This window comes from Brachycentrus maculatus, unplaced genomic scaffold (assembly GCF_059751285.1).
Source record: "Brachycentrus maculatus isolate JH-2025_06_01 unplaced genomic scaffold, ASM5975128v1 h1tg000186l, whole genome shotgun sequence".
Classification (NCBI taxonomy): domain Eukaryota; kingdom Metazoa; phylum Arthropoda; class Insecta; order Trichoptera; family Brachycentridae; genus Brachycentrus; species Brachycentrus maculatus.
The window spans coordinates 175925-194769 of record NW_028280937.1 but is presented as its reverse complement, the minus strand read 5'-3'; the positions used below and the strand labels follow the sequence as shown (position 1 = coordinate 194769).

The 18845-nt window shown below is 32.8% G+C and overlaps 1 protein-coding gene across 1 annotated transcript in view; it reads right to left on the bottom strand.

Moving 5' to 3' along the window:
* Positions 1-1369: 1369 nt before the first annotated feature.
* The window catches only part of LOC148307856 (uncharacterized), a 57579-nt gene continuing 40103 nt past the window's right edge, over positions 1370-18845 (bottom strand). Inside the window, exons 3-6 of the mRNA XM_088262642.1 lie at positions 12633-12995; positions 9114-12275; positions 7876-8171; positions 1370-3338 (exon numbers count right to left, since the gene is read on the bottom strand). Of these exons, the coding sequence (XP_088118768.1) occupies positions 2865-3338; positions 7876-8171; positions 9114-12275; positions 12633-12813 (4113 nt within the window). The 5' untranslated portion in view covers positions 12814-12995 and the 3' untranslated portion in view covers positions 1370-2864. The remainder of the gene's footprint in view (positions 3339-7875; positions 8172-9113; positions 12276-12632; positions 12996-18845) is intronic.

The following is an 18845-nucleotide window of genomic DNA, read 5'->3' as shown; positions in this document are numbered from 1 at the left end:
GAGTAGGGCCTAATCTCGTTTATATCGTCACTCAATATGATTGTGATTGAGGTGGATCTAACGATATTTTGAACACCGTCAATCACTTAAATGGGATGAGAATATACACGTTTGTAAATTGATACGATCATATTTTTCTCCTTTCTCTTATAAGTAAGTGCCCGGGCGTCTAAAATAATGGAGTCATTAACAAAAAGCATTTTTTAAAAAGTTTAAGAAAGTAAGTATAATACTGAATAAAAATAAAGCAGTTAAGTATAAAAAATGATAAAGCATAGTTATTTGTGTCATTTATTCTTTTAGAACAGTGGTCACCAACATATTGCCCGCGGGCCGGATCTGGCGTAGCAAAGATTTTCTTACACCCTATAAAAAAATCCGAATTCTACGTATAAATAATTATTATAGGATATAATTATTTTATAGGATTTTGTTATTTGCTTATGAATTCACAACAGCAATATTTCAATTCGTAAATCGGAAATTTATTAGTTAGTGGACCCAAAGAAAAAAATATTCCGCTAAGTTTTACTCCCAAGTAAAAAAAAAACTGAACCTGGCCTTTTTCTGAAAAAAGTTAATGACCTCGGTTGTAGAACATAAATACGAATAGCAAAAACGTAAATATAAAAATTAAGAAAAAAAACCTTTTAAAAAATGTTTTTTTTTTTAAGTATGTGGATCGATTTAATTATGTCTGTTGTGTAGAAACTCATACATAATCTTTACCGTTTTACATCGTTAATACCATTCGATTATGTGATTATTTATTTACATGAAAATATTATTTAACAGTTATTTTTGGTAAAGGTAACAAAAGTTTTAAAGTTTACAATATTTTTTATTTTAATAATATAAGTATACGGTGTGTTAAAAATCTACACTTTACATAAATCAAAATCTAATTTTTGCATTTTCGTAAAATATGAATTTTCTACCATTTTAAATTTTTTTATAATCCCCTGCAAAACTGTACGAAATAAGATGAAAGTGTCATATTTTTAATAAAAAGTAGAAATGTAGAATAAATTACAGTACCGGTTCTTAAATAAAAAACTTGTTTTTCTTCTTCTTTTCAATACCCTTTTTCCAGAGAAAATTTACTAAAAACAGTATAGGGGTGACCTATAAAAATCAAGTATGCAATAGTATTTATATTATCCACTGATACTTCGTGATGGTTATGGTTATCAACTCCTGCCTTGTTTTATATATAACATAACAATTTGTATAGCCTCCCACCAGTCTGATGATGTCGGTAACGATGAAACCCGGTCGCTGGTCAAATAAAAAAAAAGTGGAAAAGCTAAAAATATTGGTTTTAATCTAATAATATGTGCAATAGTATTTTTTACTTTTTTTTTTAAAAATTTGGTTATTACCTATAAATAACAAAAACAGATTTTTTCACAGATTTTAAATAAAAACTCACTTGTAATTTATCGAAAATCAAAATATTGTCTTATTTTTTTAACATATTTAAAAAAAAGTAACCATATTATAGCTATTTCATAAGATAACAACTATATATGTAATATTTATTGATTTCGTATGAAATTTGTAGAATAACATGGTTTATTAAAATACAACATTTATAAGATCACTTTTTTGGTTTATTTATGTATGCATGACTGGATTCACATGCTGATGAGAACATCTGGAGTTTTTGAAACTAGTCATGTTAGATCGAGAAACTCAATAATTTGTCCTTAATAATTGTTTTATTTTTATATTTAAAAAATAAAGACATTTTAAGAAAAACAATGAAAATAAAGATAATTTTAAATAATTAGGAGTTTTACCAAAAACCATGTTTTTTTAATCAGGTAGCAATTTTTTGACCGAATTAGGAATTCTAGAATAATTATAAATGCATATTCATATTCAATTAAAATATTTTTAAATTAAAAAATTAAAAAGAAAACTGTTTGTTATTATATTCAAGCAAAAGTATAAACCATGATATTCATTTAATAAAATATTTTATTTAAATAATTAGGCGAATTCGCATATGTAAATATATACTGTTAACAAGTTTTGTGTTATCTAATATAAAATTTCGATTGTTAATGAAAAGATAAAATAAAAGAACGTAATTTTAAATAAATAAATATTATATTATTAATTTTGATTTTCGAAAAACCTCACATATAAAATTAAGAGTCTTAAAAATACTACAATGCATGATAATTTCTTTTCTAATTTTAAATGTCAAACATTACAATAAATATACATCATATTGCGTTTTATGTTATCTACACTGTACAGTCGTATCATCTAACAATATCATGAAATTATTGTTAAGTAAATTATGTATATGTATGATAAGTTGGTCTCAGAGACTCTTAATCAATATGTTTTCACAATAATATTAGCATATTACCATAATATCTACATGAAACGTGAATACCTTTCAGATATACGTAAATATATTTGAACAAAACGTTACTATTTATATACAGATAATATTAACTACGCAAAACGTCAAAAGAACACTGGTTTGTTATATAAGTTATTAAATGTGGAAGTCCTCACCAAAATGTTACATTGCCATTAGAATTGATTTTAAGTGGTCAGGAATTGTAGCTTGTAAAATTGTTACTTTTTGTTTTGATTTAATGATTTCATATTGGTTTAACACAGGATTGGTCACATTTTGTCGCAAGTTTAATTAAGATTCCGATAGAATACGGTAAACAGAACAGATTTAAAGGATTTTTTGTGCAATATTAGAAATGAAACTTTGTGGTGAGGACCTCTACATATGTTAATATGTTGTAGGATCCACTAAACTCTTAAAAAAAGAGTTTTTGCTTCGTTTTGAAAAGGTGTCACTTATTTGGTCCTACGTACTTATATGTTTTTTAATAAGATATATAATCCGGTTGAACAGGTTGCTCCCTTTTTGCAACTTGTCTCTGTTTTTTGATTTTCATGTATCCTAGTACCGACACCATTACAATAAACACTACGAAGCCCATCGAGCACCCGACTATGAGTCCTAATCTCCTGGTAAGAACCGACGCGAATCCCATGGAGTTGTGAGGCATGATCACTTCGTTCATCATGCTACCTGGCAGCTCTAGGGTGACCACCGAAGTGCACTTGCTGGTAGGAGAGTCGACCATCTGGGAGAGGATGGACTCGCTGAAGGTCTCCTCCGAGGTGTATTGCAGACTCTCGTTCTCTGGCCTGAGGGCTATCCTGGCGTTGGGGCCCGCTGGACCTCGCATTGGCCAGTCTCCCAGACCCAGGACGCAGATGACGTACCTCGTGAAGGACTTCAGCTTGTTGAGCCTTGTGGACCTGGCGGAAGGTTCCAAAAGCTTGCCACGAATCTGAAATTAAAAGAAATATTACTTATTTATAATCTCTTTTTATTTTTTAATTTATTTAAAAAAGTTACATTTTTAAGTACAACATGATACAATTTCTAAACATTGATAAATATGGAAAATTTATAGTTTTAGATTCACTGTGCCTCTCCAAAAAAGAGACTGAGCTCTTATGCTTGGGTCTTACAGTGAAAAATTAAGCACATTGTCTCATATTATTTATTTGATGTATTTGTTGATATTTTGTGGTACGTTTTATAAACTTTATAAAATAAAACTCAAACTTTGTTTTAGAGCACATTTATTTTTGATACTTTTTTCAAACCGGTTACGACAAGCATCTTCATGCAATACGGATTTATACAATTAAGCAGTTAGCTTAAAAAATGTGCTTTTGAATAAAAACAAAAACAGATATTATTTAAATAAAATGACCTGCCAAAATAATAATTAAAAAAAAACATGTCATTAGATGCATATTATAAAAAAAATATTTTAAATCACTTATTTTGGTACTTGATCACATTGTCTTCATGTAAATAAAATCATATTATTTTTAACATTCATTCAAAACCTTATCCGCACCCTATGGTGCATAGGGCACTGCATAATATAAACGCAGTGTCATCTTGATCATTAACACATGAAGAAAAGGTGATCAGCCCTCCGCTTTAAATACCAGTCCAGGGTTATATCGAATGAATATTACAGTGAAAAAATCTTTAATACTTTTTTGACCCCCTCCTGGGAATCGAACCCGGGACCTCCAGTATGGTAGCCAAGCGTGCTAATCATTGCACTGCGGAGGCAACAAGGCTTTGTTAATATTAAAAAGGCATTAAATTAATACGATGATTTGATCAAAAAATAAATTAAATACTTGTTTGAGGCCACTTTTTTATTAAATTAATGTAAATATTGTGTTTGCATCAATGATTTTATTTTTAAACAGTTTTTTTTTTCAAATATTTAAGTTATCTTAATTCTCTAAAAAATATAAAAATATTCATTAAAAACATTTGGAATAATGTAACTAAGATCTTTTTCAATAAATTAAATACTTGATTGAGGCCACTTTTTTATTTAATTAATGTAAATATTGTGTTTGCATCAATGATTTTATTTTTAAAGAGGTTTTTTTTTCAAATATTTAAGTTATCTTAATTCTCTAAAAAATATAAAAATATTCATTAAAAACATTTGGAATAATGAAACTAAGATCTTTTTCAATAAATATAAGTGAACTCAAGAGAATATTATTTAAATTTATTCGGTGTAGGCTGAAACATAGTGTATATCACCAAACTAATGATATTTATTGCTAATAGCGGTGTATCGCGATATTCAATTGAAATCGAGAGGGTGAATTCCCAGGTTTATTTGACTTTCAAATATAGATTTCTAAGGCAAACTTGTTCCCGTTCCGCCCCTAAGTCACCGAGAAGGCTACACGTCTCGTGAAATATATTCGCCAGAGCTTATGAATAAGTATGACCGAGCCTCTCCAATCGGTTCCAATATTAAACGATTTCATGGTAATGTGTTTATTTATCCGCACGGATCGGCGGGATTCGGAAAAAATCAGATGTCATCCGATCTCGGATATGGACCCCTGATAAAAATTCATCCCGCGGAGAGTTTTACGGGAATCCAGCAAACACTTAATTCCGGAAAAAATCAAAGCGGACTCGATCGCGGGGTGAAATATTGAGTAAATATTGTTTCCTGCGTTAAATGAATCGCGTAGGAGGCTGGAGAACCTAATTTAGAAGACAAATAATGTGTGGAATTCGGAAATCGAACACCAATCAAAAGGATCGCGAGATAATCATATGAATGGGAACCATATATATTTATTTGTATTGCTCGTATTCTGCGACTACTCTGTTAAAATAAAATAAAAAAATAATAAAAGGTCAAAAAGTGATGTTATGATTTTGACTCTTCAAATCTTCAATAAATAAAAAATACGTTTTATTTTTTAATAAAATTAATACGTTTTTTAAATATAAATTGATTGTGATAAATTACGCCTAGCAAACATACACATTTTTCTCAAGTTGCTGTTACAAGTTAAAAATAATAATATAAATACTTAGTATAAAATTAGACTCTTAATGTTTTGGTGTTACTGTAAATAAACAAAAAAAAAGACTTTTAATGTTATAAAGTTTCTCTCAAAACTGACATTACTTTGCCAGATAATTATTATAGAACAAAAAAAAAAAGAAATACTAATTAAGCACTTTTATTACGCACAGACACACACATATGTAAATATATATAAAAATATATACACAAATATATATATATATATATATATATATATATATATACATATATATATATATATATATATATATATATATATACATATATATATATATATATATATATATATATATATATATATATATATACATATATATATATATATATATATATATACATATATATATATATATATATATATATATATATATATATATATATATATAAATATATATATATATATATAAACATATATATATATATATATATATATATATATATATATATATATATATAAATATATATATATATATATATATATATATATATATATATATATAAACATATATATATATATATATATAAATATATATATATATATATATATATATATATATATATATATATATATATATATATATATATATATATATATATATATATTTATAAATATATATATATATATATATATAAATATATATATATATTTATATATATATATATATATATATATATATATATATATATATATATATATATATATATATATATATATATATATATATATATATATATATATATATATATATATATATATATATATATATATATATATATATATATATAATTTATATATATATATATATATATATATATATATATATATAAATATATATATATATATATATATATATATATATATATATATATATATATATATATATATATATATATATATATATATATTTATATGTATTTATATTTTTTTTATAAAACATTGCTCATGGCGGCAGCATGCTACTTGACTTGCTGTCTCTTATAATTTTCAGTGTTTCTTTATTTATTTTTATTTTATTAATAGTTTTTTCATATTTTCATCCCTTTGGAAAAGTCTGCTTTCTATGTTCTATATCACGTAACGTTTTTCTATGTCCTTGCAACGTATGGCCTAGTATAGCTGGTTAAAAAGTAGCTTGCGATATATTCCTTTATCACGAGCGATACGCATGATACAATGCATCACTCGCACTAATCAACAAAGTACCGTAATTGCAATTTCTATCAGCCCGCCATTTGTAAAAATTACAATGCACTTCAATCGGGGAATTACGCTTATTTGATTGTTTCAGCACACAGTGTACCGTTTGGATGCTGTATATCTCCTCGCTCAAAATGAAATGGTTAGTAGGATGATGAAAGAAACTAATTACTGCAGCACTGAGCTACAGAGTTAATCAAAACAAATTAGTATGTTGAAAAAGTAATCAACTCTAAGTGCCCCCTCCTGCTTGTTTCGCACGCGTATTTTGCGGCGAATAAAAAAATCCCTTAGCCAACAAGAAAACGTTCCACTGAATCTGGATAAATACCAAGCCTAATTAAACGAGGCATGAAAGAGTTTGACCTACAAAATATACATTCGTGGCGATTCCGCTACAATCCATTGAGGATAATATCATTATGTAACTAAATTTACATCATTTTTTGGTGTGTCTAGGATCCTTGTTCACAAATCTGGGTTTCTCCACATTGAAAAAGCTTTTATTTAGCAGAGATTCTTTTATTTAAATGTATGTATATACTATGATCCTAACCGGATTATTATACATACTATAAGACACTTTTGTCCGCCTCCGTAGTGTAATGGTCAGCATGCTCGGCTACCGTTCTGGAGGTCCCGGGTTCGATTCCCAAGGGGGGTAAAGTAAAATATAAGTGATTTTTTCACTGTCGTATTTATTCAATATTACCCTGGACTGGTACCTGAAGCGGAGGGCTGATCACCTTTCCTTCATGTGTAAACGATCAAGATAACACTGCGTTTATATGACGCAGTGCCCTATGCACCATTGGGGTGCGTATAAGGGTTTTATTATTATTAAAAGACACCTGAAAATATGATTTTCAATTTTAATGCACCTTATAATTTAACCAGTTATTTTATTCTCAACAGCTCAAGCGCCTCCAACTGTTATCTTTGTGAGCAAGGATTTAGACGCATTCAAAACGTTTTGAAATATAATAGGTAATATACCTCTGTCAGTTTCTCATCCGTACAGTAAGCTACTTAGTATCAGTGGAGTTCGACATCTTATGATGTGTATATAAGATTCTTCCTTGTTCTTGTGACCAAGGATTTGGACTCACTCGAAATGTTGTGTCAAGATAGTCGAGGCGCTGTTTAGAGCTTCCCAAGACAAGGTGAAAAGGGGACCTGACTTGACACGTACACAAGAAGAAAACGTTTTGAAATATAATAGGCACCTACCTCTGTAAGATTCTCCTCCGCATAGTAAGCCACCTGGTATCCGTGCAGTCCCGAGTGGTTCCTGCTCTGCCAGGAGACCAGCACGGAGAAGGGCTGTATGTCCTGGATGGCCAGCTTGAGCACCAGAGGCTTGTCGCAGAACTGAACGGGCTCTAGCCGCACGAGCAGCAGGCCGTGCACGGCGGCGGGCTGCTCGCAGCGCGGGCCCGACGCGGCCGAGGTGCCCAGCTGGCGGCGGTGGTCGCGGATCCACTCCCACGACTCGTGCGTATCGCAGTCGCAGATCAAACGGTTTCCTGTCATTGAATTAATATGAAAATTTAAAGAGGATATCTAGGCAGGCGCTGTGGCGTAGTTGTGTAGACCGCCAATTGCTAAATGAATTCTAGAAATAATGATTTTCAATTGGTCTCGGTGTTTGTGATGTGTTTTTCACATTTACCTTTCCTATCCTTACTATCCTACCTGCAGACAAGCGTCTAAAATAGACGCTTTGCTGGTTACTCCTTTAAAAAAAACTGAACTAAATACTAATCCCTTTCACTGCCTACACCGGGGTACTTGTAGAAAATTTGGTGATGGATTTAAAAACTTGTATTTATTTTGATTGGCAGCGACAGGTATATTGCGAGCTTTTAAACGTAAATTCACAGTAAAATTGGGATACAATTTTATGTTGTTTCACATTCCCCGGTTACTGGTCAAATAAAATAAAAGTGAGAATACTATTAAGTTGTTGTTATTTTTTAAAAATATATAATTATGGAAAATATTGTATTCTTAACTTTAATTAATGCTTATTTTTAGCACTAAACTGATCTGAGAACATACGAGTACGTATGCAGATAAAAATAAGGTAATATAAAAAAATCAAAAAGCACTATAAAAATGTTATCATTTATTTTAGTAAAAACGATAACCATCGTTTCCATTTAAATAATTTTCTAAGCAGAACAACTGTCAGATTTAGGGATTAAAAAATTCATCAATATGAACAATACTTTCTTAAAATTTCTTAAAATTGGATGAAGTTAAAAAAAAAACAAAAGATTTATGAATATTTTTGAATTACTACAATAGATGTTGAAAAAGTTTACATTGTTAAATTATGGAAAAAATATTCATGTGTTTGTGAAAAAAATGTGAGAATAGTAATTAGGTGCCTTGAGACAACCTCCATATCTTATAATTATTTTTATGATACTCGTATATTTTATATATAAAATCGTACGACTAACCTTCAGTTTTTAATGTCTTGATATGCGTTTCGAGCGGCCTGAGCGAGTTGAGTGGCAATCTTTCTATGTAGTTTTTACTTATGTCCAAAACTTTCAACTTTTTTAGCGGCTTGAAAGCTTCCACAGATATCGTAGCGATCCAATTGCTTTGTATGTGCAATTCCGTAAGTCCGTCCATGTATTGGAAAACGTCTTTACTCAGTTTTCCAATATTGTTGTAGGACAAGTCGAGAGTTTGCAATGATCTCAGATCGGATGGAAAGTCTTCTAGTTCCCTCAAGCGGTTATGTGTCAAATTAAGTAATCGCAATAAGGTAAGTCCTTGCAATCTTTCTCTCGGAAGTAACTCGATATCGTTAAAACTCAGATCGAGGCTTACTAGATTCTCTAGGCTTCTAAATGCTCCTGGAGAAATCCTCGAAATTATATTATGTCCTAAGAACAAATGTTGCAGAGACCCGAATGATTCGAAATCTTTGCTCGTCACTATACTCAAGTTCGTTCCGGTTATGTGTATTTCTTGTAAAGATGGGTACTTGTGAACCGTATTCAAGTCGTGAATTCTCGACAGCGGATTGGCGGTGAAATTTAGCCAAGACAGACCGGGCAAGTTATATTCGGACAGAGCCGTCATTGGCAACTGTTTGAAGCGATTACTCGCGAGGTCTAAACGCCTCAGGCCGTTGGAATTTTGGAAAAAGTTAGCCGGGAGAGACGTCAACAAGTTGCCACTTATGTCGGCGGAGGAAAGATGTGTCAAGTTTACCGACGCGAATCCCGTTAAGGATGATATAGCGTTGTCGCTTAAATCCAATTGTCTCAGATTCGGCAGGCCGCTCACTTTGAAGAAATCCAACGTAGACAGATAATTTTCACCCAGGATGAGGATTTCGAGGGATGACATGTTGTAAAGCGCATAGTGGGGAAACTCGCTGAATTGATTTCCTTGCATTTTTAATTCCTTCAGCATAGTCGCGCTACTGAATATGCCCTTTCGCAATTCTTTCAAATTATTACGACTCAAATCAATTCTTCCCAAGTTTATGTTCTTTGAGAATATATTGTCCGGGAGTTGCGTTATAAGTGAATTATCGATTAATAATGTCTGTAGCGATGGTAGCCGATTGAATGCGTTACTTTCCAATTCCGAAAAGTTGTTATGTGAAAGTTTTAATATTCTCAGTCCAGGAATATCTACTCTCGCCAGATCTTCCGATTGAATGAGATTATTAGCTAATTGCAAATCGTTCAAGTTATTCAATCCTTTGAACGCTCCTATTTCTATTTTCTCGATCGAGCAGTTCTTTAAATTCAACACGCGTATCGGAAGTCGCCCCTGGAACAAATCTTCTTGCAAAGTTTTCAGGAAGTTATTAGCGAGATCGAGAGTTCGCAGTTTTTTCAAAGTCTCGAAGGATTTGGATTCAATGTACGAGATGTTATTATCCGACAGATTAAGTTCTTCCAAGTCGTGCATCTCGTCAAAAGATCTGTTCGTTATTCGGCTAATAAAATTCCTGCTCAAATCTAGAAATTTTAAAGCGCGCATGGGTTTGAATGTATCGTCCTCTATTTCGTATATACTATTGTTCGTAAGATAAATACGCTGGATCATCACTAAGTCGCTGAATAACGCTCGATCTAACTTGGCGATCTGATTGTGTCCGAGCCACAGTATCTGCGCGTTATTCTGTCGAGCGAAGAAACTTTCGTGAAAGCTTGTAATGCGATTAGAATCCAATTGAATCGAGACCAACGACGTAGAACTGCGCAAAAATACGTCGCCGAGAGTTTTTAGGGAGTTTCCTTGAAGATTAATGTGTTGTAGACTTTGCAAGTTTCCGAATGCACCGGTTTCGATGTCTGAAATAACATTATTTTGCAGGTGTAATTCGAGAAGGGAAGGTAGACCCGTAAACACCTCGTTCCGAATAGCCTCCAATCGGTTGTTATGTAACCGGATCTCCTTTAAACTCGCCATGTTGTCGAACGTCCCAGGTTCTATTTCTATTACCCTGTTGTTATCCAGACTCAGTTGGGTTAGATCGTTATTATAATAGAAAATATTTTGAGGAACTTGCGATATGAAGTTGGATCCCATATGCAGTTGGGTTAGATTTGTTAGCGTCGAAAGGCTCTCCGGGTCTATTCTGCGAATAGAGTTTTGTTCCAGGTAAATCACTGTCAGCATAGAAGAGTGCGTAAACGCGTCGTGCGGTACTTCGAGAACGTTGTTTTCGGATAGAAAAAGCTCCCTCAAATCCGGTAGGTCCATAAATAGGCCACCTATGTGGTGTACGTGATTGTGACTTAAGTCTATCGTCTTAATTTTTTTATTCATTCTGAACGTATCTCTATCTAAGAATATAATTTTATTTTGACTTAAGTCTAGAGATTCTAGGTTTTTGAGGGTCGAAAAGCCTAGCTTGTGGACCGTTTCGATCGAATTATAATATAGAGACAAAGTTCTCAGGGACGGACACGACCTGAAGCAGTCTTCTGGTATAATTTCGAAGTTATTGGAGCTTAAATCTAAGAAGACTAACGAATCGAGTCTCGAGTAACTGTCGTCCGGTATGGAGTCTATTTCGTTCCACGCGAGTCTGAGAGACCGCAGATACTTGAGTCGTCGCAGCGCGGCCATCGGGAAGGCTTTCAGCTTGTTTTCGGCTAGTTCCAGCTCCGCCATAGAGTCTTCGAGGCCGGCGAACGCGAACTCGGATACTTTGGAGAGTTGATTGCCTTTCATATTGAGTTTAATGAGGCGGAGCCCGTAGAAGCTGTAGCTAGGAATCTCTTCTACTTTGTTAGATTCCAATTCTAGCGATATGAGCTTGTTGAGTCCGGCCAGAGCTTTTTGCGGTATGTGCGTGAGCTTGGCCGCGACCAGCGCCAGGGACTCGAGGGAGGAGCTGAGCGCCTGCAGCGAGTCGTCGTGCAGCTCCTGCAGGCTGGAGTGCGAGATGTGCAGGTGCGAGAGGAGCGGCGTGGCGGGCGGGAAGAGGTCGGCCGAGAGTGACGTCACGCCGCGGTCCAGCTCGTACACGGAGAGGGAGAGCACCCTGCCCCCCGCTCCCGCGCCCGCCCCGCCGCCCGCCGCCAGGGTGGACAGCACGGCGCGCAGGGAGCCGGGAGTCGCGCCGGGACACTCCAAGAATATTCCTAAAAAATAAGAAAACAACCATTTGTTATATTCGTGCATTTCCACCTATTTCTACTCAATACTCATTTCTTTATTTAAGTAATTCAAATTGGTCCTTTAGTTTTAACTAATGTAAAAAAAATGTGGAAAATCTGTCTTATTATAACTACAGTCGTAAAATTTCAAGTATCAATATTTTACGGAAGAGAATTGTATAAGTGAAAAATATATAACTCATACATATAAATATATGAACTCTGTTTAGAGTTTGTTCTACTCGTAGGAAGCACTAAGGTTTCAGTTGCCCTGGTGACCCGACTGAGAACTATATACTCATATCATATCTTATCTTGTTTTGGTAGATGCAATGTTCTCACCATCCTCAAAGTTGTAGCACGGGCAGATGGGGTTGTCCGAGAAGCTGGGGCACTCGCTCGCCTGCGCCGCCCTCTCGCCCGCGCCGGTGCCCGCGCCCGCACCCCCACCCGCGCCCGCGCCGAGCCCGCCGCCGTCCAGCGCGCGCACGAGCGCCGCGAGCACCAACACGCTGGCCAGCATCACGTCACGGGCACCATGTCGGGCCGCCACTCCGCGCCAACCGTCGGGCCTGCGCGGGCCGCTTGGACTCGTCTTGTTGGCCTGCCTGACACTTGCTGACGAATGCTGGACGTTAAAATACGTTCTTTGATGTACCGCTTTTTATGATCACCAAAGCGGTTTTATTACTTGATGAATTGTTTCTGTGGATAAAAGAAAAAAGGACAAATCAGTTCATTTGTGCTGAGTATCATCGTTTATTAAGGTATTAGTTATTAAATAAGCATTATAGGGTATTCAATAAAAATTTAATGAACTCAAGAACATATAGCAAAGCCGGTTGGAGGCGTTTGAGGTGATGTTTGTGGTGCTACGGGCGCATGTTGGGGTTATAAAACGTTTACTTTCGTATGAAATCTCAATGCCGTTTGACATTAAATATAAACACACACACACACACACAAACACAAATACACACACGCACACACACACACACACACACACACACACGCACTACAAACCCTTATCCACACGCCAATGGTGCATAGAGCACTGCATCATATAAACGCAGTGTAATCTTGATCGTTAATACCTGAAGGAATGGTGATCAGTCTTCCACCTCAGGTCCAGGGTATATTGAATAAATATAAGTGTGAAAAAATCACAAATATTTATTTGACCCCCTTCCCTGGGAATCGAACCCGAGACCTTCAGAACGGTACTCAAGCGTACTGACAATAACACTACGGAGGGGGATAAATACATAAAAAATACAAATGGATTTTACAAATTAAATGCCAAATCAATAAATACGTTAAAGATGTGTTATTATTTCACTATAAAGAGCAACTAAGCTCAAAATGGCAAACAACGTGTCAGCTAGATTACTTTTTAATAGAAGGCGGATAATCGACGCTAATGTATTTAAAATTCAAAGCATTTCTGGGGCTTATGAAAACACGTTTTGTCTTACGGTGTCAGCATTGCTATTTTTCATGAACATAAACATTTTTCCTAAAACGTAACATCTTCTTTCTTCCTTCCTCTGTGATCGTTGGACCATTCATATCCCCGTTCACGTCTCAAACGTGCTTATCAAACAAAAGCCTTCGACTATAAAGCGAGCGGGCTTAAGGCTTTGAATGACAGCTACACCATTCTCCTATACAGGCAGGCACGTCAGCTGAAAGGGTTGTTTGCCATCGGAAGGGGTAATTTTAAAACTAAGTTCTCCAGGGGAGGTGAGTACCTATTGGGTTACAAATCTTCCCTAAAAGAAGTGTTTACACAGAGTTTGCTAGTGCTTTGCTGAAAAACTTCCTTGAAGGAGATTGAAAATAAATTTATGACCTTTGCAGTAACTACTCGTTTGTGCTTTCACACGTATGCTATAAAAGCGATCGCGTAAGCAGGATTTTCGTTATAAATTGAAATTATATGGGAAATTTACTGCCTTTTAATGGCACTTTCAATCCTGAAGAGGCTAAATCAATCTGAAGGCTTTACAGGCAATCAATATTAATTTAAATATCATATACAATATACTTTTAAAACTAAATACTATTAATAGAAGATGTTTGCATTTTTTTTTTAATTCTTTACTACACATATTTAAAATTATTTTTTATATATTTTGTATATAAAAAGCAAAGTTAACTTTGTGTTGTGGTAATATAACACTCTCTTTATCATTCATTGTTCACTTTGCATAATACCACTTAACTCCATTTCGCGACTAACGGTTTCTATGTACAATAGATAACTATTCCACTATTCCAACACCAAGTCAACAGTCTACATTTCACTTGATGGAATGGTTTTTCCGAAATCGTTTCTATTTATTTATTAATAACAATCTAGTAAATTTGTATTTTCACCTGTTTATGATAACATCTAAAGTTCTCAAAACTAATCGTGTTTACATTAATAAACTCAAAAGTGGTATTTTACGAGTGTTTTATTTTTAAATTGAAATCATCATATTAATCCACTACGTTAATGACTAATCAATAAATAATAAGTTGTTTTTATTTTTCATTTATTCCGAATCTTAAGGATAATAAATAAAATACTGAAATGTGTAACGAAATTATTAATATTTACAGCAAACATTGCTTTATACGTGAAATAAAATATTGTTTATATTTCTTTTTTACTTATCAGCGAATACGTGACTATATTCGATAACTGTGTCAAATATTGCTTAAATAGCATTGTCTGTAATGTTAATATTCTATCCCTTGAGACTTGCGATCTCAAGTTGCATGATAATGAAGCAATGTACATATGTATATATATATATATATATATATATATATATATATATATATATATATATATATATATATATATATATATATATATATATATATATATATATATATATATATATATATATATATATATATATATATATATATATATATATATATATATATATATAACACGTTCGAAGGGATATATCACATTAATTAGATTTCAGTTTTGTACCGACATTTCTCGGTGGAACTGCATTTTATAGAATAAAATAACTAAGTATGTAGTTTTTTTCCACATGAATTTTATTAAAATACATACTTATAGTTATTTTATTATATTATCGCATTGATTTAGTTAGATAGGTATTGTTATAAGTAATATCTTTACATTGATACAGTACTTAAACATTGTACTAGATAGTAAAAATATGAAACATGTAAAAATAATATATTATTTTACACACGTGTAACATTCACCAATTCTACCCATGATTGACAACCAAACTATTAGAATTTTTGGTAGTTCTATCGCTCGCTCCTTTTAAGAACATCATAAATAAAAAAAATGATATTTCAGGAGATCAATTTTAAAGTTTGAAAATATAATACATCCATTGAAAAAAAATATCAAGCCACTTATTGAACTTTTTAATGTGCAACAGATTTTGTTAGGTAAAACCTGATGGTTTTTTTCTCTCTATTTTAAAAATATTTAGTGTATTTAAAAAAAAATTAAACAATACCTTTTCTTCAAAATGCACACACAACACTTTCTGCCCTGTAGCGTGTAAATATTAAGTTTAAAATATGCCGCTTTTGCTGGGACATAGTACATTTTCTGGGCATTCCGAAAACATGCACAACTGATAATTGATGATTTTTTATTTATACGTCCTTGAAAAGAGTGAGCGATATATGATCCAAATTCGAAATTTTGTAAAAGAATCACTAGAATTTCCACTAGAGACATCTATTGGTGAGATGAAGAAGGCTTTTTATCGAGCAGAAACTCTTATATTGAACAAGTATTTGGACACACTCAAAACGTTTGCTAAAATAGTTGCATATTAGTTTCTAAAGGATTAAAAAGAATAAACAACAAGCACACTGGATAACAACAATGGATGTTTCTTGTAACTTGATATGTTTAATATTCGCTCTAGGGTAGCTAGGAACAGGGGAAAGTTCTGGTATAATATATCTAGAGTAACAAAACAATTTCTAGTAGTTAAAAGTTTTGAGTACAACTTTGACGCTTTACTTGGAAATGCTTCGAAATATCATTCGGTTAAATGAACTATAAGTAAATGCCTACTCAGAAACAAAATGAGAAATGGGAATTTAAAAGTGAAATTCGTTCCATATTTTAAATGATTCCGTTAATTCAAATTTTGTAAAAATACTTTGCTTATTTTGTCACAATAAAATTTATAAAAATTAAGTAAAAACATTGATTTCGCTGTTTTATTTTGCGCGATTTTTCTAATCATCCCACATATACCTTGTATTTTTCACCAGTATTTATTAATCGGAAAATACTTATTTTTGTTTTAATTCACGTTTATTTTATACTGTTATTCTAACTGCCTTTGACAAATACTTATTTGTCGTCTTTGGAATAATCAAAAAAAAAAAAAAAAGTCAGGAGTCGTAATAATCGTCGGGTATGTATGAGGAGATGCATGAATGTAGAAGAGGCAAAGAATGTTTGCAAAGACAGAGTGGTGTGGCGTTCGATTCTCTCTGCCTACCCCTGCGGGGAAGCGGCGTGATGGTTAGTTAGTTAGTTAGGAATAATCAATTCATTAAAAAATAATTAACGACATATAGTTTTCCGTTTACTACTACCACTAATAGTACCATCGCTCCGTTTCTCTACAAGGATAGGCAGAGAGGATGAAACGCCACAATCATACATGTCGTGATATATTTTGGATTTTTTTATTGATATTTGTAACATTAACATCAACTGCTACTACTAAAAACAAGCTTTCTCAATTCAACCATAGATGTCTCTAGTAAACTACAGTGTCATGAGAATAATGATATTTTTTTTCCAAATATAGGAGTTCCAAAAACTTGAGAATATGGGTGTCAATCATGGAACGTGAATATTGCACGTGTGTGAAATGATCACTTAACCAGGCTACGACAGCTCAAAAGTCCTGGGAATATCCAGATGTCCATATTCTTCTTCATCTATGTTGAGATGTCAAAAAAGTAAAAAGTGTTTAACTTGTTATATTTTAATTTATTCAAATATGTTGCATTCATTTTGTCTTTTTGTTTAATGTCTGTGTTTTTAATTCAGAATTTTAATGCTCCTCAAGAACAAAATGTAATCAAGTCCCAGAATAGTCCCCTAGAAATATAACGATGCAAGTTGTCTCGTTCGCCACCCTTCTTTAACTTTTGTACCTACTTCTAATTAAGCAACTTTTATTTTACTCATTCAAAGTTGTATAACATTTCCGATTTATCTGTAAGATTAGAAATATCTACGTCAGATGTCGCTCACTCCTTTCAACAACATCATATATAAAAAAAAATTTTCAGTAGATCGTATTTAAATAAAAAAAAAATATACTAAAATGTATTAAAAATAAATATCTAGCCCCTTTTTTGAACTTTTTACTGCGTGACTGATCTTTTTAGCTAAAACCTGAATGTTTATCATCCATTTAAAAAATATTTTGTAAATTAAAGAAAAAACCTTTTATAAAAAATGCAAAAATAACACTTTCTACCCTGTAGCGGGTAAATATTAAGTTAAAATATGCCGCTTTTGCTGGGATATAGTACATTTTCTGGGTATTCCGAAAACATGAAAAACTGAAAATTGTTAATTTTTGATATATGACGTTGTTGAAAGGAGTGAGCGATGTAAATTAGAGCAGAATTGACTCCGTACCTTATCCTATGTTACATCAATCATGGGATCAGATTTTTTAATAATTTTTTATAACTTTTAAATTTTTTTTATTATTAATTTTATATGGTAACAAAAGTTTTTTTTAATAATTCAATTGATTTTCTATGCACTACTTTACAATCTTTAAAGTAATAACGCTGTTCTCTTTCTTTTATTAACTCTATCCTGCTTTTGCTAACTTAACACTTTGTGTTTTTTGAAAAAAAAAGTAAATAAAATATTCAAAGAACAAGTTTATTTTAATTAACACAATATTTTTAACAATGACGAGAAATATGTTAATATATACATATGCCATACATATGCATACTTACGTATATAATAAAGTATCAACAAATAGTACGCAAAGAAACGGAAGTAAACGTAAACGTAAAGTAAAGTAACAGACAAAAATGTTTTCTCACCCTTTGCTGTTGGAGAAAGTACGTAAGTATACATAAGGTGAGACGTTTGGTTGAATTATTCAAATGTGACGTGTAACAAAAAGTTGCAACATCGCGAGAAAGCGGAGGAATGGCGCATGGTACTGAAGGAAACATTTATAAGGACCGTTAGCGCGAAGTTAGCTACAAGACTTTAAATTTAAAGTGTGCAAAAGGAGCTCCGGGTTCTGTGTACGTTTTGATATTACAAGTGGATCGCTGCCAGTTTCAATTGGTACTGAGAACATGTGCACGGAGATTGCGGTATCGCATTATGGACTGTGTTGCCTGCACTCGCTCAAGGGCGTGGGATAAAATCACAAGTAGAATGATCGAACATATGAATTGATATAGATATTGGTACGATACGTAAACATGGGCTGTCATTCTAAGTACTTAGTTTTCGAAAATCGCCTACAAATTAATTGAAATAAATCGTTA